This window comes from Plectropomus leopardus, chromosome 17 (genome assembly GCF_008729295.1).
Source record: "Plectropomus leopardus isolate mb chromosome 17, YSFRI_Pleo_2.0, whole genome shotgun sequence".
Lineage (NCBI taxonomy): Eukaryota > Metazoa > Chordata > Actinopteri > Perciformes > Serranidae > Plectropomus > Plectropomus leopardus.
Window position 1 is genome coordinate 30,715,537 of NC_056479.1, and position 25,852 is coordinate 30,741,388.

The 25,852-nt window shown below is 44.3% G+C and overlaps 1 protein-coding gene across 1 annotated transcript in view; it reads left to right on the forward strand.

Moving 5' to 3' along the window:
• nfixb (nuclear factor I/Xb) overlaps window positions 1–25,852 on the forward strand; it is a 111,455-nt gene that overhangs the window by 80,117 nt on the left and 5,486 nt on the right. The window contains exons 3-6 of the mRNA XM_042505415.1: window positions 19,260–19,325; window positions 22,916–22,990; window positions 24,236–24,356; window positions 24,660–24,695. Coding sequence (XP_042361349.1) covers window positions 19,260–19,325; window positions 22,916–22,990; window positions 24,236–24,356; window positions 24,660–24,695 — 298 coding nt within the window. The remainder of the gene's footprint in view (window positions 1–19,259; window positions 19,326–22,915; window positions 22,991–24,235; window positions 24,357–24,659; window positions 24,696–25,852) is intronic.

Below are 25,852 nucleotides of genomic sequence, written 5' to 3' on the forward strand. Positions count from 1 at the left end.
CTTTATAAAGAAACTTCTAATTCGTTTGAAGGGGCTCGTAGCTCGGGACGTTCCTAAAAATGTGTTTTTGTGACAGTTAAACAGAGCTTTAAACTTCCAGTCCGTCAGTACTTTAAAGGAAAAAACCCTCAGACAGCACTCCAAAATTAACACGATATAGCAAATACGGTTGAACGTTACCAAAAAAAAAAAACGCAGCTGATTTGAACATTAAATTCAGCTGAAATGTCCGGCACTGTGCACGTTGTGTTATGAAGTTTATCCTATAAAACATAACAAGGTGACGTAATTCTGTAATGATTCAACTTCTCAAATTCAGTCGGCCTGAAAATCTGAGGCAGTCCGCACCAGAACTCTAAGTTCAAACTTTTTAACTTTCTGTTACCGCCGAGCTCTTACTTATATATTGTAGAAATATACAATTCTACAGTTTCATATTTCAGTTTCCCAGTATGTGAATATGTCTAAGCATTAAAATTTCTATTTTGTTTTTTAAGTTATTGCTACTGTTATTATTAATTATTATTACTATTTCGTTATCAATTATTTAGAATTTATTCATTCATTTATTTTTAAGAATAAAAATGTTCCATTTACCCAAGAGTACTTGTATCAGTGACATAAAGTCAAAATGACAGTAACATTGTTTATCATAATTATTTCTGGGACAATAATTTGTCCAACAAAAGTTCCTCTGCATCGTAGAAAGCGTTGAGCTGTGATTTTTGGTTAACTGCGTCGGTTAACTGTTGGCTCTTTCAGCAGAGGAGGATTTTGTTGATGGATATTTGACCTCTTTCTGTTTCTCTCATTGCATCGATGCATTTTTAAATCTTTTCAAACACTTGAGGGTCTTCACCGTCTGCTGTTCACTCTGAGTGCAGGTTTTGAAAGCTGGGTCGGGTTTTAAAGTGCATCACTCGACCGCGCAGACGCCGATAACGAGGCTGAGGTCACTGATGCTTATTGATGAATATGTTTCTGAACTGGCTAAGTGGATTGGCACGGCTTTAATCTCTTTTCGCCGCGTCGGTTCTGACGAGGGGGAGGATGGAGGGTTTTAAAGCTTTTATCTGGGTTAATAAGTTAATAGATGGATTGATAGATGGTGGAATAAATCTCCAATTATCAGCTTGGCTGAGGGAGCGCCGAGCGGAGCCGTAAGCTGTCCGAACTGGGCTAATCCCGAGTGTCCGACATGTGTGGACATTTTGATTCACGTACAAAGTCTGAATGTGTCAGCGCATGAAGACTGTATATATGAGGAGAGGCAGCAGCAATGTAACTAAGTACATTTACTCAAGTACTTTACCCAAGCATGAATTTGAGGTACTTGTACTTTATCATTGTACTGCTGCTTTACACTTTTACTCCACAAGACTTCAGAGGGGAATATTGTACTTTTCACTTCACCACACCTCAAGTTACTTTACAAATGAAGATTTGAAAAATAAAAACACGAGAGGAGTTTACAGAACATGATGTTCTGATATGAATTAAATGACCTAACAGTTTGATTAATAGTTAATTAATCAATCAGTTGATTGACATAAAATGAATTGCCAACTACAAGTCATTGTGTTTCTTCTCTTTTTAATAATTTTGAGTCAGGGGCTCTACTTTTTTTTACTTTACTTTTTTTTCTTTTTAGTTTTTTTTGCCCTTTTTTTTAAATATAATTTTGAGTTTTGGGATGCTTTTTCTACTTTTTAAAATTTTTTTTGGTGTGCTGTTTTTTTTTTATATATATATTTTCGAGCATTTTAGTGTTTTTCTTTTCTAATTATTTTCAATATAATTTGAGTTTGGATTTGTTTAGTTTTTTTCAATTTTTCAAATATTTTTTCTTTTTTTGGGGCGTGTGTTTGATTTTTAAGAATTGAGTACTTTTACTTTTAGTACTTGAAGTACATTTTCCTAATCATATGTAATTTTACTTAAGTAACATTTTCGGTGCAGGACTTTTACTTGTAACAGAGTATTCTTACAGAGTGGTATTAGTACTTTTACTTTCATAAAAGATCTGAATACGACCTCCCCGCCCCGGCGCTCTCCTGGTGGTCACTTTAACTCAGAATAATTCAAGTTGTTTGAGCTGTGTTGTCAGACTTTGTGCAGCCTGGTCCTTGTCCTGGTCCTTGTCCTGGTCCTGGTCCTGGTCCTGGTCCTGGTCCTGGTCCTGCAGCCTGGGTCTCACCTGACTGTTTGTCCCAGTGCCCTGCGCCTGACACTGGGGGACATCTGGTGGACGCAGGAGCATTTGTCAGCGAGCATGTCGGCGCCGGGGCATTTGTTTACTCACCTTATCTGCCCGAGAGATAAAGCCAGCTTTGACACAGATAGCAGCCAGCTCACGGACACACACACACGCACACACACACACACACACACACACTGGAAGACTCCACCGAAGTGTGCGTGCACACACGGAAACAAACACAAACACGCGGCTGCGCTGGGAGCCGGCGCTGACCCTTGGGGCCCGGTTCATCTGGGGACACAGACTGACAAATGCGGCTGGGCGGTGACTCGCAGACAGCTGGTGGTCAAAGGTCGTCTTTCTATCTGTGCCCTCATTTGGCTGATTGTTTTTTCTCAGGCCTCATCTGCTACTGTGTGTGTGTGTGTGTGTCTCCTCGTCCTCCTCGCTCTGTCCGCTCAATGAATGAATCTTCAGTTCATGTTGGAGGTATGCAGATCTGGCTCTGCTGTCCCCTGTGGACGTCCTCCTGGTCCTCCTGGTCCTCCTGGGAAAGCTCCCTGCAGCTCAGGACGACGTGATCAGCTCCAAGTTTACTGGAGCACCAGTTCAGCCACTGTGTGTGCTCCTGTGTGTGTGCTCCTGTGTGTGTGTGTGTGTGTGTGTGTGTGTGTGTGTGTGTGTGTGTGTGTGTGTGTGTGTGTGTGTGTGTGTGTGTGTTTTATGGGTTTCATGGACAATATTGTTATAATCCAGTTGAAATCGTTCTGATCCATCAGAACTGTTCACGTGGACGTGAGCTGAAGTGATCTGATAAATAAATCTGATTTAATCAGGATATCATTTTGATGGCGTGCTCAGAGTGCTCAGCCCGCTGAGGAACGCCTGATGTGAAGGTAATTTCACGTTTTAATAAAGTTCAGTGGTAGTAAGCGTTGTGGATGTAACGATGCATTGCGAAGTGGTTACAAATTGATAATATCGATAATCTATTATTGACTCTATTGCTTTTTACTGCAGTTTAAAGTCTCTGTCACAGAGATGAGGAAATACAAAGACGGCTGTTTTACTCCAACTTCCCTGCTTTCCTTTCAAAACAAAAGCCCTCTGGCAGTGTCTCTGTGGCATTTTATTTTGAAACATTTGCATGACTTCATAAATGAGAGGAAGTGTGCTTTAAATGTGGAAATACAGCACTCATGTCTGTCGTGACGCAGCAGCGACGCCACACGCATGAAACACGCTGCTGCTCGGCGAGGCTGAAGTCAAACTGAACGCACAGCGTTTTTTGTTGAAGTAAGGAAACGTAATGGTATGTTGTAAAAGCTGTCAACATTTAGTTTGAATTGGTTTGTATTTGATTTTGTAGTTATTTATTATTCAATATTATTGTGGCAGCTCAGGGATGTTTATGCACTTCCTGCTCTGTTTCAATGATAAAAAATGATTTTTGAGCAAAGTGATGGGAGAAAAAATGCTTATTTTATTCTTTCTTTTTTTTTATTAATCCGATTAATTAAAAAAATAATCAAACGATCAATCACATGTCAAAATAATCGTTAGTTGCTGCCCTATAATTAATACAATATATATTTTTTTTTTTCATGATTTTTCTGTACTCTCATCGTGAACCACATCAAAACGTGAGTTGAGTGAATCGTTACATCCCCAGTGACGTCTGTTGGGATTACCCGGGATTACAATTTAATTTTGTGGTTAATAATAATAATAATAACGATAATAACAATGTGGTTCACATAAAGTGGTTGCTGAGGCCCACACACACACACACACACACACGCGCACACACGCACACGCCTCTCCTCTGACACGCAGCCTGATTTGTCACAAATGGCGGCCGTCAGGCGTGGTTCCTGCGCTGGCATCGGCCGGGGAGGATGTGGAGTTTAACGCAGCCGTTCATCGCTCCCCTAATTCATTAGTCCAAATGAGCATTTATGCAGAGCACACATTATTTTTACAGGCCTGCTTTATGTGTTTGTGTGGAGTTTTACGGCCCTCGTAAAACACGTCCTCCAAGCCCCAGATAGATTTGGGAGCATTTATTTGCATAGTTCACAAACCCAAAATAAATCGTCAGTGTTCTCTGGCCGCGGCTGCAGCTCGCCGGCCGCCGGCTGCTGCTGGAAACAGAGCGTGATGCAAACAGTGTTGTCGTGTCATCTCAGTAATATTTTGTTGACATTATATTAAAATGTGAGAAGAGTGACATAATGCTCGCTCACGACGGCGTCCGTTTATACCGTGAATATTGACTGAAATGATGAAGTCCAGCGTGCTGCAGTCAAAATGCAAACGCGTACAAACATGAAATCTTTGGCCGCATGTACCGAGCGCTTTTTCTGTCCCGTAGTGTCTTCATTTATTAAAACGAGTTTATGACTTTCAGTGAAATCAGATTGACACATTAAACTAAGTGTTTTCTTCACAACTTTTCCCTGATTAGAAACATTATATCAGGGATATATTTGACTTGCTTTGCTTTAGGAGCCACTTTAAAAACTGACAGGGGGCCAGGGGGCCCGGGGGCCAGGGGGCCCGGGGCCCAGGGGCCAGGGGCCAGGGGCCAGCAGCACCATACATGCTTCCAAGAGTGCAGGACATTATGAGGATTTTAGGATATTTCTAGGATTTTAAGACCTTTTTTTAGGATTTTAGAAATCTAGTATATAATTAAGACTTTAGAATGTTTGTAGTATTTTAGGACATTTCAATGATTTTAGGACATTAGTGTCTTATTTGTGTCCTCTGTCGGGGGTGTGGGGGATCTCCACTGGCTTTTTTTTTTATCAACAAGCTCTATTTTGCTGTTTTATTCGCTCTGACACCTTTTGGATACTAAACCTTCAAAAGCTGTTCACACAGTGAATCATTTAAGTTTTACTGAGAAATTGAAAATGGTGGGGGGGCCAGATTTGGCTCGGGGGCCGTAACTTGAGCACCCCTGCATTATATTGTGTGTTTTTTAACATTGAAACTGCTCTTTTGCTCCTAAAGTGGGAGGAACTCGTCCACTGTGAGTCTGTGCTGCAAATTTGTCCCGAGGGGAACTGACACAGTGGGGAACGGTGATAAAACACTCAGCCAAAAGTTCACGAGGTCACGCTCTGTGCTCACACACACACACACACACACACACACACACACACACACACACACACACACACACACACACACAGTGACCGTTTGAGTGGCAGGTCGCCATGACCTCCCTGTCAGGGATCGTAGCGCTCCTCCACCTTCCCGGCGCTGCGTTTATTAACGCGGGAAACTGTGGGAGAAGTTGAGAATATTTGGCTCGTTAGAGAGCGACATGCGTGTGTGTTTGCTGTCCCTCGTCTCCCCCCGTAGTGCTGAGTGTGCTCGTGCTGCTCCTCCCTCGCTGGTGCCCGCTGTACGCCGCCCTCACTCCCCCTCCTCTCCTCCTCTCCTCCTCTCCTCCTCTGCCAACAAGTCTCTCTTTCTCTCTCACTCCTTCTTTTATTCTCTCTGCTCACGTCTTTCTTGGCGAGGCAAAACGTTCCCACAGCTCTCACAGTCCCCCCTCAGACCCCCCTTCCTCTCTCCCCCTCTTTCTCAGTCTATCACTCTTTCCCTCCCCCTCTCTCTCCCTTTCTTCCTCTCTCTCATTCACTTCTTTTTTGTCTTTTTCTTGTCTCCACTTCTCTGTCTGCCTCTCTTCCCCCTGTATCCCTCCCCCCTCCTTCTCCGTCTCTCTCCCCCCCGTTCCCTGGCAAAGACTGGCATCACATGATCTCCATTCCCACTTGTGCCCAGACCCGCCACACACACACACACACACACACACACACACACACACACACGCACGCACGCACACACACACACACACACACACACACACTCATGGATATCACAACATGGGAACGTGGGAGTAGTGCAGGGTGGCTCACATCTTTCAGTGTGAGCTGTTAATGTCGGCGCTGTGCATTAAAATACTCTGTTTGCATGAAACTTAATACACACAAATCCTCGGCGCTCTCAAACAGGCCGCCGGGATCTGAAGTCTGTTTGTGCTTTTCTGACTTTATCAAGCAGGCGAGATCAGGAGCGCAGAATCTGCAGGAAAAAGTCACGTTTTTGACTCCAAAACGAAGATTTCTTGTTGAAATTTGGAGTTGATTCTTCTGAGCCTCAGATATTTTATACGTTGTTGGAATTTTGGAGCGAGGCGAGATGTGCCAAAGAGCTTTCACCCCTCCTCCCTCCTCCTCCTCCTCCCTCCTCCCTCCTCCCTCCTCCTCTCTCCTCCTCTCTCCTCCTCTCTTCTCCTCACTCTCCTCCCTCCTCCTCTCCTCTCCTCCCTCGTCCTCTCCTCTCCTCCCTCCTCCTCTCTCCTCCTCTCTCTCTCCTCCTCCTCTCCTCCTCTCCTCTCCTCTCTCCTCTCCTTTTCTCTCCTCTCCTCTCTTTCTGCCCTCCTCCTCTCCTCCCTCTCCTCCCTCCTCCTCTTGCTGAAACCTCTCCCGCTCCTCTCTGTTCCCCTGTGAGAGGCAGATTTCTTTAGCATGTGTTGCTGCTTCGAGCCCCAACTGCCAGCAAGTGACATCTGCTGGCCAAATGGAGCAACAACACCTCCCCATATGTGTGTGTGTGTGTGTGTGTGTGTGTGTGTGTGTGTGTGTGTGTGCAGTTTAACCCCTTCAAACCCGGAGTGACACCTTCACAAATATTTAAACCTTCAAAATCTGAGCGAATCGGTTTGCTTTCTTTTGAAAACTTTGGGGAAAAAGAGGCAATGAGCAACATGGCAAGAGCTGTTGTAACAAATTAATAGATCTTTAGAAGTATCTTTAGAAGAAGTGTGGAAAAAATGTCCCAAAATATATGTATAATTTTTTGGTAAAATTCATTTTTACAGGATTATTTTTGTTTTAAGCATTCATTTTTTATTTTGTTTTCTTTTTTCCCTGTTTACTTTATTTATTTATTTGTTTGTTTGTTTGTTTGTTTGTTTCCTCTTTTTTTTTTTTTTTTTTTTTTTTTCCAATTTTCAGATAATTTTTTTTGTATAGTGTTTTATTTTAAATTATTTTCAAAAGAAGTTATGGAAAAATCTCAAAAAATGCAGGAGTATGATTATTTTTCTTGCACTTTTGCGATGTATTTTTCTTTTTTTCTTCTTTTTCTGTTTTTCTAATTATTTTTTGCAAATTTTCGGGTGATTTCCTCTAAAGTTGCTCATTGCCCTTTACCTCAGGTTTTGAAAGACATCAAGCCAATTTGCTCAGGTCTCAAAGGATTAATGTGAACAGAGGGGGGTTAACCCTTTGAGCTCTGCAACAAAAGTGCTCCATCAGTGCCTGTTATGTATCCCTAACCCATAATAAAAGTTACAAAAAAGTAAAAAAAAAAAAAAATTAACATAAAATTGAAGAAAGAAAAGTAAGAGAATGAAAACAGGAAACAGACCTAAAAAAAGTTCTCAAATAAAATCAAAGTAATAAATGGAATTCATAACATTAAATTACTACTATATAAACATATATATATATATATATATATATATATATATATATGGGGGGTGGATGTGTGTGTGTGTATATATATATATATATATATATATAAAATACTGCAGTAATTATTAAGTAATTACTTTATTTGATTTTTATTTAAAAGAAATAAAGATAGAGAAAAAAAATACAAAATGCAACTAAAAAAACAAAGAAAAATATCTACAAAAAAACAACACAAAAGTCCCCTCCCGAAAAACCCCACATTAAAAGGTTGACAGAATAAAAGAAATGTCAGTGACACCCATACCCCCCCCCCCCCCCCCCCCCCCCCCACTCCCACTGCCCACTGACATTACAAATTAAAGAATATTAAAACACAAATAATAACATAGCAATGTGTACAAAAACATTAAAAACATTAAAGGAAGAAGCACATGTGAAGGCAGAAAAGACCTGAAGGGAAGGCAGTTTTATTTGTAAAGCATATTAATAGCACATTTAAAAAGAAAGTAAAAAAAATAGCAAAAATGCAGACAAGAGCTGCAAAGATGAAGAATAAAAATTGTGTCATTAACCCTAAGAAAAAGCAATAACGTCATATAAAGGAGCTAACTCCAGAAAGGGTTAAAGTGAAGCTTTATGTCGTCGCAGCACAAGCGGGTTAGTACCCTGAGAACATGCAGGGGACAGAGGAGACGTCCCCTCGTCCTCCCTCCCCGAACATCACAGCTCATCAGCATAGACGCAGATAAAAGATAAAAGAAACAGGGCAGAGGGAGGGGGGGGGGGCACATGGGCAGCCAGCCAGCCGCCCCCCCCCCCTCCTCCATCCTCCATCCTCCATCCTTCTACCCCCTGCCCTCCTCTCTCTCCCATGGTTGATTCCCTTTAGGCCCCTCTCACCCCTTCTCACCCCCCTCTCACCCCCTGGCTCCCCGGCTCTGTGTGGCGTTGGCACAGAGAGGGCGCAGGCGGCACACAGACGGCCACGCAGATGGGCAACGGGCAACGCAGGGCTGCCTCCCCACACCTGCTCCTTGCTGGCACAGGGCTCGGGCCAGGCGGCCACGCACACACACACACACACACACAGAAAAACACACACACACAGAAAAACACACACACATACACACACAAAAAAAACACAGATGTGCATCTAACGCAGAATTATCCCTCTCAATTTATTGAACTTTCCCACATACACTCGTGCACGTGCAAACACTCCCACGAGTGGGCCCGACACGCCGATGCACACGCGTGCTCCTGCGTGTTTTAATAAAAGAATCCCCCTCCCACACGCCGCCGCTCAGCCTGTCAGTCACAGATGTTTACACGCTTATCTCCGACTGCGCCTCAACATGTGCTCTCCAGAAAAATTTTTGCACGTATATACACCATCATAAAACATATAGAAGACACAATCACACATCCGCCGCCGAGCGATGTATTTATAGTCACACACCCACACATTCACACTTCAGCACTTCTGCAGAAACACATTTCACAATTAATCACATCGCCCCATGCTGTGCTGTCACATGCAGTTACATACCAGACACTCAGTGAACTACATGGAGATGCACTATTGTCACTTTTACACTCAATGTGGGAATAAAGATTGATTATGTGGACGCCGACTTTCAGTGGGAATCTGAGAGCCTAACTGCAGTTTTGTTGACACCGGAGGAGTTGCCAGATTTCGAAGCCGCTGGTTTAATAGGTAGGGTGTGGATATGGAAGCCAAATAAACTTCCCGGGAAAGCGCCAAAAATAGCGGAACGGAAAATCCATCCCAAAACAGAAAACCTCGAGTGTTATTCCTGCGATCTTTGAGAGAAAATGAGCCAGTCCATTGACAGTTAATGGGCCGTCGGTCCAGTCACAGAACACTGGGACTCTCAGACAGACGCAGCCGCTAATTCATTAGAAACCTGAACATGTGCCGACATTAGTCAAAGTCAGGGTCTATTTTTTATTTTATTATTTTTTTTGATCAGTGGAGGAAGAGTGTAATTTCCACTTTGGATCTTCATAAAATCCTTTTAGGTTGATTTACTCACTAAAATCTCTCTGACTGTCCAGCTGCCAAAATCAGAATGAGAGAGGAGTTGATAAAAATGTTGATTCACTCATTTTTGTTTTCGTAATGATGACAACGTGTTCAAAGTTTAACAAGCAGCACATTCGGCATTTCTGCAAACCGGATATGTTACTTTTGCACATTATTGAGTAGCAGATACATTGAAACTCTTTTTTAAGTGCTGTCCGGGATGATTGTGATTGGTGTAGTGTTTTTTCCCTGATAGCAGAATGACTATGATGTTTGGTTGCTATGACAACGGCAGTACATGTAGATGCACGAGCCAGTAGCTCCTTAAATCCTTGCTACTGTTTTACTATAATTTTATATTTTTTTGTGAGTCCATGGCCCCTTCTGCTGAAGCACCACTTTTCTACGATAGAGAAGCACTTATCAACATCTGGGAGGGCAAGTTTTTTTTCAAGTTTCAAAATGCTCCAAAAATAAACAAGCGACCGTATACGAGCGAGTAACACAACGCAGAATTTTTTTCGTTTTTGGTGTGAATGCACAGTGAAGCTCACTCAGCACCTGGAGATCAGAGACTGCTCACGCACACCTCCACAGAGACATGCTTAACCCCTAACTCCCAAATCAAGCTGTTGCACTGGATGGGCGGACCTTGTTCAGAGCCGACAGGACACAAGACTCTGATGCAAATTCAGAAAATGCACTGCAGGAATTGTGTGATGCCATCAGGAGCAACAAGCAGCCAGATGGATTTTTCACAGCAGCTGTTGATTTAATCAACTCATCCTTCAACTCAAAGATATAGCAGGATCAAGGACAAGTTTTAGTTTCATTTTTGTTTTTCTAAACTTCAAAAATCCTTGTACCTTGTATAATATGGTGATTCCAGAGCTTTCTCAAGCACTGACAGCGCTGTGGAGATGGTTTGGCTGCTCAGGACTACAATAATTTTATTAGTCTGTGTTATTAGTAACTCATTACCGCCCAACACTGCAGGTTATACACATTTTATTTTTGACCTTATTGAGTCCCCGCCCCCCCTGAAAACCAGAGCCGACACCCAGTGGATGACCTTCAGACTTCAGCTTCATCTACGGCGTGAACAAAAAGAAAGAAAACAGAGCGAGATTCGGTGTGAGACCTTCAGTGAACGAAGGGTGAAGTCAGGTTGGATGAGTCAGCTCTGCGGCGGCTGTTCAGGATGCTGCGTAACCACAATGATGATTTGATCAAATCCCCCGTTATTATCTTGTTACACTCAACTGTACGTTATCTAATGAAACAAATTCCCATGAAATATTCAGCGGCAACTTTTGGAGAGAAGTCCTGTCGTGATTTTAATTTTCGTGAACCTGCAGTGAGCCGAGGTCATTCACGGGGCAGATATGCTCAACCATGAAGCGCCGCGGCGTCCAATAAGAACCACGGGCTTAAAAACCAGGGCCAGGATGAGCTTGTAGAAGATTGAAGCGCAGGGGTGGAGGGGGTGATCAGAGGGCGATGAGAGGTTTTGCAAAACCGGAAATCTACGAATGAAAACGAAGGGGAGGGGAGGAGAGAGAGAGGGATGTGGAGAGGATGAAGGAGGTGGAGGAGGAGGAAAAAAAGAGGTTGAAATAAAGTCCAATAAAAGAGCCGAGTGAACATCTGTGTGGGATAGCCGTGGGGATTAGGAGGGTTTGGAACATTTTAAGCGCATTAAAGATTTAAAAAAAAGGTCAGAATGTTTAGCAACATACCGATAAACCTCTTAAGCGAAACCCAATTGGGGAGGCTGTTTGGTTTCTTTATCCAGAGGCGGGTGGGGTGGGGTGGGGTGAGACTGCGCAGACACACACACTTAAACTCAAAACACACTCTTGTATATATAGAAGTCAGTCAGCGCAGTTTGCCCGCGCGCCGTATGCTTTACATCTGCCGAGCACACGGGAACTTTATATTTCTGTATATGCTCTGCGCGCGCCGTCACATCTCCACATGTGTGGACGCCACAGCTGCGCTCCCACGTTAACCCCCGCAGCCCCACAGCCTGAGACGGAGCTGCTGCCGGTACCCACACACACCACCAGAAATGACAGGGTTCAGACCTGAAACTCATACAGAGAGAGGGAGAGAGGGAGAGAGGAGAGGAGAGAGAGAGAGGAGAGAGGAGAGGAGAGAGGGAGAGAGGAGAGAGAGAGAGAGAGAGAGAGAGGAGAGAGGGAGAGGAGAGAGAGGAGAGAGGAGAGAGAGAGGGAGAGGGAGAGAGAGAGAGGAGAGAGGGAGAGGGAGAGGAGAGAGGGAGAGGGAGAGGAGAGAGGGAGAGGAGAGAGGGAGAGGAGAGAGAGAGAGAGGAGAGAGGAGAGGAGAGGAGAGGGAGGGAGGAGAGAGAGAGAGGAGAGAGAGAGGGAGAGGAGAGAGGGAGAGGAGAGGGAGAGAGGAGAGAGGAGAGAGGGAGAGGAGAGAGGAGAGGAGAGAGAGAGAGGAGAGGAGAGGAGGGAGAGAGGAGAGAGGGAGAGGAGAGAGGGAGAGGAGAGAGGAGAGAGGAGAGAGGAGAGAGAGAGGGAGAGGAGAGGAGAGAGAGGAGAGAGGGAGGGAGAGGAGAGAGAGAGAGGAGAGAGGGGAGAGAGAGAGAGGAGAGAGGGAGAGAGGAGAGAGGGAGAGAGGAGAGAGAGAGAGAGAGAGAGAGGAAAGAGGGAGAGAGGGAGGTGAAGAGGGGGAGAACAGCGGGGGATTTGTCCGCAGAGCGCCCGAGCAGTCGCAGGAAGAGGCCCCCATCATTTGACGGCGAGCTGAGGCGTGTCTGGGGAGCTATCCTTAAATGACACAGAGGGCGGAGTCAGAGAGGCCGCGGGGTCACAGGCTGCACTGTGCTGCGATGTAACTGAGTACATTTACTCAAATACTCCAAGTGAAGTTAGGAGTTATTGTTGGAGTCCACATCAGGATCTGTCTGTTTTTATTCTGTCAGTTAAAAAGCATCAGAGTGACTCAAGTCTGACTCCAGTAATCAGGACGGGTACTGTTGGAGTACCACCATCCTCAATACTCAGTTTGATACACTGTAAAAAATCTGGTGTGTGTGTGTGTGTGTGTGTGTGTGTGTGTGTGTGTGTGTGTTTGCATTTATCTGCTCAGAAGGATAGAAGAGAGAGGGAAATATTAACCCTTTGAGACCTGGGCAACTCAACAACACATTAATGAAGGATGTGATGAGTTATTGCTTTGAGGACATTTTTTGCTCCTTTTTCTTAATGAGAATCTGTGAGATATTTCCATTTTCTGGATATTAAAACTTAACATGAACCGACATATTTCCGTCCAGCCGTCATTAATGTTGAACCTCAGAGGTTGTATTTTATCTGCGGCGTCGGGCCGCTGTTGGTTTTATCCCCTTCACTTAGTGCGCAGCAGATTACAGAGGGCCTGTTTGCTCATGTGTGCTTGTGATGCACAAACAAACACTCTGAGCTGTTCGGTAAATGAGAAAAAACAAAACAAAACAACAGAGCGTCCGTGTGAGCGCCGTGCACTCGTAGATGAATATGCGCGCCGTAAATTAGTCCATTAGTGCTGGCAATGTCCGCCTGCGTACCGAGCATGTGTATGCAATTTTACATTCAAGTGCCTTTTAATGATTTGCACATGTGTGTGTGTGTGTGTGTGTGTGTGTGTGTGTGTGTGTGTGTGTGTGTGTGTGATGAATGGAGTGATTAAGTAAGTGTGATTTGGAGTGTGTGTACATTAGCCTGGGTGTGAGTTATTGGCCTCTGTCTGTATCTGCGGTGTGATAAATGTATATCCAGTGCTAACCTCAGTGTTCACACAGTAGGAGTGTATCAGCAGTATCTCTGTGTGTGTGTGTGTGTGTGTGTGTATTTGATGGCCTGTGTGTGTGTATTATCTCAGGCGTGTGTGGGGGGCCTTGGGGCGACTGTGTGCAGGAGATAAGGGTGATTCATGAGTGTTTAAACGTGTGTGTGTGTGTGTGTGTGTGTGTCAGAGTGTGTTCGGAGGCATGTGTATCTCTGTCTGGTGCGTTCACGTGCAGCCGTTTGAACCAAGGTGTTAATAAATGTTACAGTATTGTGGCGACAGACTGTGCAGCAGTCAGCGTGTGTTGTGGGGACACGTGGACATTAGATATGGACACACATATTTCTGTCTCTGCGGAGCACATTTTTACGTTTGCGTCGGCTTCGTGCCAGCAGACAGATGTACAGATGATGGCAGGACGGCGTCAGCACGGAGCTACAACTGTCGTCCAAAGCGAGCTGTCGAAAGCCTCCTGCTGACAGAGAAAAATCGGAGCTTTGGTCGGCGTCGGGTGAGAGACACCGTGTGCCACGGAGCTTCGGTGTGACCCTGGATTTCCACCGCTTGCATGTGCGTTGCGTTTTGCTCCCTCATCCGTCAACTCTGGCGCCGCGCCGCCGGATCAGCTGGAGCGGAGAGACCGAGGAGTTCCCGTGGTAATTACAGTATCACGCGCATTTTATCGGTACAGAAGAAGAAATCATAACTCCATTTACTCCCAAAACTCCCAACTTGTTCCACGCCATTTCCGTTCTATACTGTCCCTATAAAAAGGATGTGTGGTGCCATAAATAATTTAGTGTTTGTCCATAATTAGCTTCTCTTCGTTGTGTTGTCTGTAGTGACCTCTGATAACCTCCGAGCTGTTGTTGACGCCAGGTTGATGCGCTCATTGTGACGTTTTGTTGATGTAGTTAAGTGAAATACGATCAGACGTAAACACGGAGTGTTTTATTCTGAAAAATAACCCGATGCTTTCATGTTGTGTGGCTGTCTGACTTCCTGTCTGCTCTGTGTTAAATTTGGCTGAATTGATGTGAAGTGATCAGGCGTTCGGCAAAAATATGAGCCTTGCGTATCTGATCCGGAGCTGAGAAGGAGTCAGTTCACAGTTTCAATGTGCTGAATCGGCAAAAAAAAAAAGCTGTTAAGGGTTAACAAGGGACATAACGTGACGAGAAGGTTCACAGACACTCAGTGGCGGCCGAGCGTCGGCCTGGTGTGTCAGGGCCATGGATGTATTAAGAGAGTCTGGATGCAGCGTTGGCGGCAGAGTCCGTTCGTGCCTGTGAGAGCTGCTCGTTGACGCATGAAGCAAAAAAAAGGCTTTTTTCTGGGTATTAAATTCCTGAATCTTCAGGCCCATGAAGCACGAAAAAGTAACGGCGGCCGAGTTTGCCCGAGCGGCTAACTGACGACTGACTTCCAGTTTAACGCTTCGCCAGCTTGAATGGTGGCATAAAAAATGTAATCTTGCGGCTCTTTTAGATTTCCCAAATGTTATCGAGCTGGATGGTTTAAATCTAGAGAGCAAAAAGTGTCAAAAAAGATCCGCTGAGTTACAGACGTCTCTTTTCTGATGTAAGTCAGACGGGAAAGTCTCTCTGGGTCAGCGGGCGTCACGTGACCGACCCGCACGGTGTAATTCCACTTTTGGCCACCGTGTAAAAGTTGTGTCAGAGCACTTCCTGGAGGCGTGGTCAGGGCTATTAAGGCATGTTTCCTACCCAGAAGACAACGCTGCTTCTAATGCCGGAGCTTTCAGCGTGCAAGCGTGACGTCAAACACCAACTTCCACGTCCAACCGGAATACGGCGTGGACGGCATCAAGAGCGGGTGGCGTTATTATTATACGCTGGCGGATTGCTGGACGGCGCCAGGCGTGTCCATGTGCAACTGCACAGGTGGCGTCGCTTGATAACACGGCCCGACAGAACCAGTCACGTGTACACGAGACGCTGAAGGATGGCGTCAGGTAATAACGCTCCCGCTAACTGTGCGATATAAGGAGCGAGTGCGTTAAAGGGCAGGCGGGTTTGGACGACGATGAGCCCTAAAAACAGCTGACTCTCCTGCAGCAATCTGTAGTTTGCATTTATCTCGCCTGACAGTAAACACAAAGACGTCCCAACACGTGCGTTTGTTGACATCACGGTAACGGCATCACGTAAACAGCTGAAGGTCACTGGCAGAGCGGCGCCATGTGACCAGCTGTGATGAGACGTGTTGTTTTCCTTCTTTGGTTTTATGTAAACACTTTTTCATCTGTTATCTGACAAACTCTGAGAGTCGAGTCCGAAAACGTGATAAAGTACGTGAAGCGTATTTAACACCTTCGCTCAGAGAGCAGAGAGGCTGATGCGCAGGAAAGTCGAGCTCGTTCAGCAGCTCGCCGTCCGCTCGGTGCCAAGAAATACTTAAACAAAACAACACGTTGAGCCGCTGCCAGGAGGAAATATTATTATCTTCATTCCTACTAACTGCCAGGCCAAACACACACACACACACACACACACACACGCACACACACACGCACGCACACACACACACACACACACACACACACACACACACACACACACACGCACACACACACGCACACACACACACACACACACACACACGCACACGCACGCACGCACGCACGCACGCACACACACACACACACGGGCTTCACCAACCACTCATCATCAGGGACTGTGGTGTGCCATCCTTGTTGTCATGGCAACCAGGCGCTGAATTTTGGCTTGGAAGCTGTCACACAGTGTGAGGGAGACGTTTTTTATGTTTTTAAAGGTTTATGCTCGGAGTGAGAGCGCCGTGCGTCGTGGCGAGCGGCGGCCTCGGGCGGCGTTTGTTCTTCTTACACCATCAACTTATTCGCCTCGAATGATGTTTTCATGTTTTCGTCTGTGCTCGGACTTTATGAGCGTGTCAGCGATGACATCTCGTTTATTTTGAAGTGTGCAACACGATGACGGGCGACACTTCGCAGACAAACGTCCTCGTGGTTTTCTCCTCCCTCCGCTTGCATCGCATGTCCTCTGTAGGTCTTTTTATCTTTAAGACCGTTGAGTCTGTGTGTGAGTGAGTGTGTGTGTACTCTCTAAGCGTGTGTGTGTGTGTGTGTGTGTGTGTGTGTGTGTGTGTGTGTGTGGGTGTGCCGTCAGCTAGCAGGAATGCATGGGTACCGCCAAAGCTAAGATGGCTGCCAAGCGCTAAGATGGCTGCCAGGATTCCACAGAGCGACGCAGAGACAGAGGAGCAGAACGAGAGGAGTTGAGGGAGACAGAGAAGAGGAGATGGACAGAGAGAGGAGGAGGAGAGAAGTGAAACTCTATCCGTGCGTGCGTCTCAGAGTGATGAGCTGATTTTGTTTGTCTCTTTTTGTTGTCTCGCTCTTGGCAGCGAGGACAGACGGGGTGAATAGTGCAGCAGTTTGCTGGCAGGCCGTCCACTAATGCCACCCAAGATTAGGACGCCGATTTGGGCTCGAGAGTCGGGGGGCCTCGTACTGGCTGCGAGGGGCCACGCTCTGGCTCGGGAGACTTGGCCCAGGACGGCCTTAAAGCTCCGGCGCCGCGGGCTAATTGGCCTGAGCGCTATATACGATCCGAGCGTTAAAGTCCTCCGGGCTGCTTCACACGTGACGGCGGCAGCCGGCGGGGCCAAACAAAACAGGTGGCTCTCTGCCCGCCGGCCCCTATAGATGTCGAGGTAAACACACGCAGGAGACGCGGCCCAAACAAAGCCGACAACACACCGGAGGAGCGTTTACGAGTCAGTCAGCAGAGGACACGCCGGAGACATTTAAATACAGAGACCTTCACTGACACACAGAGAGTCTGTCAGAGTCCCTGGAGACAAAAGGACACGCTGTAAAGACGCAGTGTCGCGTGACGCTGGAAAAATCCTAAAGATGTGACAGTTTGTTGTCAGAAAGTATAAAAAAAGCATCATGGTTTAATCTCACATAAACGTCATGATATTTTAGGAGGAGTTTGACGTTCGGTGGTGCTTTTAAAGAGACATTTTCTGCTTCAAATTTGATGAAGTTTCATATTGGACCTAAAAAAAAAGAAAAAGGACATGGTATAAAGACGGAGTACAGCATGAGACAGAAAAACATCCTAAAATGTGATCGTTTATATAGTTTGTTTTCAAAAATGTCAAATAACCGTCATATTATAGAGCGTCGAGTCAGCAGTGGACACACTGAGGTTTGTGGGGACCTTAAAAGACAACTGAAGAGGTCTTCACTAAGACAGAGAGTATTTTCAAAAGTCCCTGAGGAAGACAGATGGTGTAAAGACTCGGTAAAGCACGATGCTGAAAAAATCATAAAAAAACAACAACAAAAAGCATCATTGTCTCGTAAGCTGTCAAAAATCTCACAAAAACATCACCGTATAATACGCTGTTTCTGCAGACCTTTAAGACAGTGTGTGTGTGTGTGTGTGAGAGAGAGAGAGAGAGTCCCGAAAAAAGATGAATAAAAAGAGAAAAGAGGTTTGTGGAGGTAAGAGGCAATCCAAAAAATGCACATAAATGTACAGGAACAATGTTGGAGTCAGCAGTGGAAAACAGACTTTTTTACTCAGAACATATGTGCAGCATGTTTGCGTGCGCAGTTTAGTCGAGCTGTGGTTTTAGCTCGACGAGGACGTTTGATGTCCCTCCTGTCTTTGTCCACGTCTACAAGCAGCAAAATTTCAAGTTCATTTCTAGTCACCTTTTACTTTTTTATTTTATTTTTTTGCAGTTTGCAGGATTTTTATTGCCAAGTTGACTTTTTTCCATGTTTTCAAAAGAGATAAAACCAATTTTCTCAGAAAGGTTTAAGAGGTAGAAAGCCTACAACTACCAGAATGCACTGCACCGCTCCGGACCAATAAACACTGTAGCTGACGGGTGACGCAGTGCGAACTCGTCTGCTTGAACAATGACGGCCAGCTGGTGACGAATGATCTCATATTACAGTTAAACATGGAGATAAAACGCGTCTGAAAACATTTGAGGTGAGAAATATGCGGCTCAGTAACAGTCTTTGATCAGCGCTGATTAGTTTGACTGATTGAGCTCAGTTTCGGTTTTCGGTTGGCTGGTTAGTTGGAGGAAAGTTTAGCAGAGTTCATCTGTTAGAGTTTCATTTTTGGATAGAAAACTGGTTGAAAGTAATTTGAATTTTTTGAAGTACTCCTTTAAACGCGGCTGCCGTTCGCTTCAGTTCATGAAGAATGTTTGCTTTTTTTGGATTCTTCGTTCGTTTTTGGAAGCATGTGAGAAAAACAAATCCACAGATTCGAGGTAACAGAGCGAGTTGTTAATACTCAGATGGTCATTTTACAGGTGAAATATTATTTCATATCATTTTTCAAATAAATGAGTGAGTGTGCGTCTGAAGTGGTTTTCTAAACTGAACTCTGACGCTCCTTCGAGTGATCGTCCCACAGTGACAGACTCCAGAAGTGAAGATTTGAACATTTTGATTTGCCTTTTTATGACTTTTAACCGACGTTCAGCCCGAGCAGAAATATGCGTCTTTAATCTCGCGCCCGCGTCTGTCTCTCCTCAGTGGAGGGAATGAAAGAAGGCGCCGTTTCCCGTCAAGTTCCTCAAAAGTTTCCCTCTGATGCTAACCTGAAACTCTCCGCTTGGGACGCGTCCAGACATCTGTCCACCTGACTCAACGTCTCCGTCTCTCTTATTTTATGTCTTTCAGAACAATCAGGACAATCAGAGAACTCAAACCAGCAAGGAGACACAGACGTCAAGCCCCCACCAAACGGTGAGTTTACGAGCCCGTCCTCAGTGCTGGAATGTAACTAAGTACATTTACTCAAGTACTGTACCTAAGTATGAATTTGAGGTACTTGTACTTTAATTGAGTATTTTTTTTCATGCTACTTTATACTTTTACTACATTTTCCTGACAGCTTTGGTTACTTTACAAATGAAGACGTTTGCATTGAAACATAAGAGTTTATCAAATGTAAAGTTTTGTATATAAGTACATAAGTACATAAGTACATAAGTACAGCTGCAACGATTACTCAATTAATCGCCAACTATTGTGATAGACACAGTATGTTTCTATTTTTTAAAATATAATTTTGAGGTTGATGTGTGTGTTTTTTTTCTCTTTTTTAAATTTTGATTTCTTTATATTATTTTTCCCCCGTTTCTGAATACTTGTAAGTTTGGTGTTGTTTTTTTTCCACTTTTTGTGTTTTTAAATGATTTGAGTTTTGGGGGGTTTGTTTTCCCTTCCTTTTTTAAAAGTATTTTTGAGGGGTTTTTTTTCTTTTTTATAATTTTTAATGTTAGGTCGTGTTTTTTTTAAATAATGTTGAGTTTGGGGGAAGTTTTTTCTATTTATAAGTTTTATTTTTTGGGTGTTTCTTCACATTCATTTTCAGAATTTTGGGTGTTCCATTTTTATGTAATGTTGAGTTTTTCGAGTGTTTTAATTGATTTTTTTTTTAATAATTGAATTTTTTGGGTGTGGGTTTTTTTCCCAAGATTTTTTTAAACTTTTAATACCTCAACTACATTTTCCTGATAATACTCACTTACTTTCATTCATGTAACATTTTCAATGCAGGACTTTTATTTGTAACAGAGTATTTTCAGAGTACTTTATGAGTACTTTTACTTAGTTAAAGGATCTGAATACTTCTTCCACTACTGCATGTTGTGTTTGCACACATGCATGCATAAAAACTTTAAACACGCCTGTGTGTGCATGCAGGCACACCTCTGCTGCCTCTAACACACACACACACACACACACACACACACTGCGCTGCATACAGGCCTCTGTGTGTGTGTGTGTGTGTGTGTGTGTGTGCGTGTGTGCGTGCGTGCGTGTGTGTGTGCAGCGCCCCGGCAGAGTCGGCTCTCAGTTTATTATGGTAAGCAGAGCTGATGGTGCTGGAGCGCGGGGGCTGTGCCGGGATTGTGGCGGGCCGCTCATAAATCACACTGACGTTATTGGAAGATGGGAACCACATGGCCGCTGCCGAGCTGAGCGCTGACCTCATGCGCCGTCCCCGCTGTGGTTAACCCTCGACAGGGACGGAGCGATGCAGAGAGAGAGAGACGGAGGAAAGTGATGGGAGCTGAGGGGGGGGTGACGAGAAAATGAGAGGTGAGGCGGGTGAGGAGAGCAGTGATGGACAGATGGAGGGAGGGATGAGATGAAGGAGTGGATTTAAAGTTCAGGATGTTCTCTGTACACAGCACACAGAGCCGGGTATTATGGACGTTATAGAGCACGTGTGAACTAAGATCACTTGGGAGGCTGAAAAACTTCAGAACAGCGCGCACACAAAGTCGTGCAGGAGCTCAAACATGCCCCAAAACCCTACAGCGCTCCGCAGATCTGTACCCAAACTCCCAGCGTCATGTTTTATAATGCTGCCTTCAGAAATATCGATTTTACGAGTTGGAATTTATGTATTTCTAACGTCAAAACAATGACCTTAAGACTCCCCATACCACCACAGTGTCTATAACAGACAGTAAAAATTGATATGTTTTGTTATTTTGTTCCTCGTAGCTCTCATTGACGGGAATTGATCGGGCTATCGGCAGCAAAATTAACCAAAACTGACGTCCCTCGTTTGGATCACACAGGCCGGGAATAATCCCACACTGAAACCACTGAAACCAAGCTCTACAAATAATAAAATACTTATAATGTCATAATCTAGGGCTGGGCAATATGGAAAAAAGTCTTATCACCATAATTGTTTTCATATCAGTCGATATCGATATATATCACGATATACATCAAATCACGATTTCTGTCGAGCTTAAAGGTTCCTTTGACTCCTCAGTGAGATATGAAGATATCAGAACCAGTGATGCTCGATAATGACCTCGTGGACGATAAGATACCAATAACCGATAACTGCTTTTTGTTAGTTTTTCATTACCTGAGGGTGTGAAAGGCTGAGATGTGCTGAGCACAGAGTAATTTAATTTGTGCATTTTCGTTAAAAATAGCATTTTAGTGAAAAGAAAGTTATTTTCAAGAGCAAAATCAATTTCATTTTTATATTTTGTTTTTTTTTCCTCTAATCTTCTTATGTCAACTTGAATTGTCCAAAAATAATGCTGAAAATAATATTGTGTTTGAGTTCTCGTGGATCTACAGAGAGGAACGTTCCCCAAACTGTCAGGAAGCAGCAGCTACAGAACCGTCCCTAAGTGACGGCTCTGCTGTGATCTCTGCACATTTACACCAAACACCAGACATCAGTTTATTCTTTCAGCAGAACCCAAACTCACCACACCTGAACGCAGACCGCGTCCAGCGTGTCCTCTCATCATGTCCACTCATCGTGTCCTCTCATCGTGTCCTCTCATCGTGTCCTCTCATCGTGTCCTCTCATCGTGTCCTCTCATCATGTCCCCGTCACACACACGGAGCAGGAGGAGGGAGGGGGAGATGGCGGCCCCTTACACCGGTGTTCAGCGGTTACTGTGAACAGCGAGCACGCTAATAAATGACAGAATCAGGACCAGATTGAGACATTTTGGTGTCCAAGAAGAGAATGAGGACAATGAGAGCGGAGCGGACATTTGGAGACACAGATGGACAATGAGAGACATGGCTGGAATGCGTTTCATGGACATTCTTTGGACTACAGCTCATATTTCAGTGGAGGAAAAGTTATATCGCGGTTGATGTCGTTGTGGTTTTATCGCCCAGCCCTGACATAATCTTTCTCTGAAAATGTGCTGAAATACTGAGTTCAAACCTGCGAGCGGACGTCGGCTCACGGTTTTCCTGTCTGCAGTGAGAGACTGTTATCAGTATTTCATCTGAGCTCACTTTGAGTTTTACTTCCTAAACAAGAGTAAACATCACCTGTTTACTGGTTTACATCGTGACTGAACGTTTGGCCGCTCTGATCAAAGACGGGAAATTAACTCACAAGTTACAGTCATTTCTGTTCTCTCACTTTTCATGATTTCCACCTTCTTTTTGTATCATGTATAATGATTTTATTTTATTGTGGAAAATTTTTCATTTTTAATTTATTTTTATATTTATAAACGTATAGTTCTATCTTTTGTTAGGTTTTAATTTTTATTATTTTCGTATGTAAACTGCTTTGACCTGCGTTTTATGTGTGAAAGTTGCTATAATCCAGATTATTATTAATAAACCATAATTCTTTGGTTTTTAAGGTTTAGATATAAAAAAAAACACGTTCGCACACCGGCAGCTTGTCGAGGTTTTTCATACATGTGTATTTCAGCTCCCTGTGTGTGTGTGTGTGTGTGCGCACGTGTCATTTTCTTTGGCGGATGCATCCACCCTGCAGACCGCCGCTCTCCCTCACACACTTCCTGTCTCTCTTTCAGGCCACTTGAGTTTCCAGGACTGCTTTGTGACTTCGGGGGTGTGGAACGTCGCCGAGCTCGTCCGCGTGTCGCAGAGTGAGTCACGGCTGTCGACACACGCTCTCGCTGTCACTCCTTCATTACATCACTGTCTCATAACGTCTTTATGGTGAAATGTCCCTCTGCAGCATCACCCAAACAGCAAGACGCAAACTTTTCTGTTGGGAGAATCTGTTTTTTAAGGGATAAATTAATGTTAAAAGCGTCATTGAGTCACGCTGATGAACGAGGTTATATTCCCTTTCTTTTTCTTTTAGCTCTGATTTTTTTAACCCTGGTGGAGAATGTAACGAGCAACTTAACAAGACATGGCCCAAAACTGTTGTGTGAGTGATGTCATGTGACTTCTCCTCTGGTGATAACATCCCAGTAACCATGGCGACGGATGTTCAAAACATCAGCAGCTTTATTTCTATTGCAGCCACCAAACTAGCCGTCATTATTTCCAATCCGAGGCCACGTAGGCGTGTTATGGAGCCGTGATGGAAAGGCGAGTCCCTTATACGTGGGAGCGGCCACGTATGAGGGATTTCTGGGAGACGTAGTCCACGATTTCACAGAGGAATTGTGGGTTAAAAACTTTCCATTGCATTTTTACCAAATATGGCTGTGTTGAACCAGCTGAAGTACCGCCTTATGCAAGTGTAAAAACTTATTTGCGATAAATCAACGTTTTTTTTTTTTATTGTTTCTGTCAGGTGTATTTATATTTGCATTTTCAATTTGCGCAGTTTGAGGGTTGATGCAAACCCGTCTAGTGAGAGCTTTTAAGCTTTGCAACATCAGAAAACTTTCACACAGAGGAGCTTGATGCATTTTGACAAAACTAAATAAAAAAGCTGGATACATGAAATCAAATAAGATGTTTGTGGCAATAAAGACCTGACTTATTTAAATCAAAGGTTATTTAATGACTTTTAAGGGCTAATAGTTACATAATTTAAGACTTTTTAAACACCTGCAGACGGTGGTGTAATGTACAGTTAATGTAACAGAGTTTTTGCACTTCTGTCAACTTTTACTTTAACGCCTACATTTCTTGAATAAAATATGTACTTTTACTGTGCCGTATTTCTAAACTGACGTGTTTCCGTTAGACGTGTTTTATATTCACAATTTCAATTTGGACAATTTGACGGTTATGAAAATCCGGCTGGTGCGTGCAGAAGATGACAGAAAAGTCAATGCTTTAGAGCGTGAAGCAGCACATTTCCTGATATTTCTCTTTGTGTGTGTGTGTGTGTGTGTGTGTGTCCGTCCGTCCGTCCGTCCGTCCCTCAGCCCCGGTGGCTACAGCGACCGGCCCAAACTTCTCCCTGGCTGACCTGGACAGCCCCGGCTACTACAACATCAACCAGGTGACTCTGGGACGGCGCTCCATCACCTCCACCCCGTCCACCAGGTACACACGCACACACACGCACACACACACACACGCTCAGAGAGTTTCTCCTGTACTAATGTTCTTCATTTCTGAATTCTTTAACCTCTTTAACGCTGCTGTATTCTTGATGCTGCGCCTGCTCTGCTTTTTGATTGTGCTCTTTCTCTCCCTCTTTTTCCTCCTTCACCGCTAATCTTCCTCGTCCCCTCTCATTTTTTTCCCACCGCTCTATCCATCGCTCTGTCTGTGTTTGTGTCTTTTGTCTCCGTTATTTCCCCGGCTCCCTCCGTCGCTCCTCTCTCGCTTCATCTTACGCTGCAGGACTGAAATGGAGCTTTATGCAAGTCTCCCACGGAGGTAGTTACACTCATTACAGAATATCTCCCTGGATACTAATGTAACACAGACCCCCGCATCACACTCGCACCACAGCCACACACGCACGCCACGCACGCACGCCGTCACACGCATATGCACACGAGCGCACACAGATTTAAACATTTTGGATCGGCAGTGAAACGCTGTACGTTCACAGCGCCCTTCATTTTATTGGTCACAGATGTATAAGTCCATAAGAATCTGCAAACACACACAAATGAGTTCCAGCGTCAGCACGCAGACTCAGCGCTCGCGCTCTGGTGCGAGGCCGCTTCGGGGCCAACATGGATGCAGCATGTTGAATAAATTCTGGCCTCATGTTTGTCTCAGTGTCTCCAGTTGTGTTGCTTTGTCCCCTTCGGCGAAAACACAATATGAAAACAAAACATTGAAGGGGAAACCTTGACATTTCGCGTTTTTAGGACTCTTGATTTCATGCAGACACATGCCCGACGGGGGAAACAAGCACTCACATTTGTCCTCAAATGTCCCACAAAAATGAATAATTCTCATCAGCAGAGCACGCTTTTTTTTTCAGCCAGAAATCAAAACTAACATGCAAAGTTTTTTTTCAAAAAAGGGATTCATTTTCTTATAGAGCGGTGAAGGATGACGTATTTTTGTAGGTCAACCAGGAAGTCGGCGTCGAACTGGGTCCCTCGTCAAAAACCTTCTGGGATTTTCGATTAGCACCAAAAATAATCTGTGCGATGAACACGAGTTTCTGAGACGTACAGGTTTAGTTCAGCGTGATGATCTTCACAGATGAACTCGGTTAGGTCATAAACCAACGACATCGAGGTCACATGACTTAAACGTCAACGTGACAAACACTGTAAAAACACGTTAAAACACGGCCGAAAAATATTCTAAGCAGATAGATCTACAAGTTGGAGCTGTTGCTGTTCGAGTGTGTTGAATGAGTTTTGTGTCGCTGTGAAGACGTCTAACGACAAACACTGTAGTCTGATTTCGCCACTTGTTATAAATGCTTATTTTAGGACGCATGAAACCTTAAAAGTTCAAAAATTGGGTTCATACGGTCGTATTTTATGTTGTAGAACAAAATGTCTAAATATCTTTAGCCTGTGTTAACCACAGACCTTATTTAAGGCCTTTTTACCAAAAAACCCCAA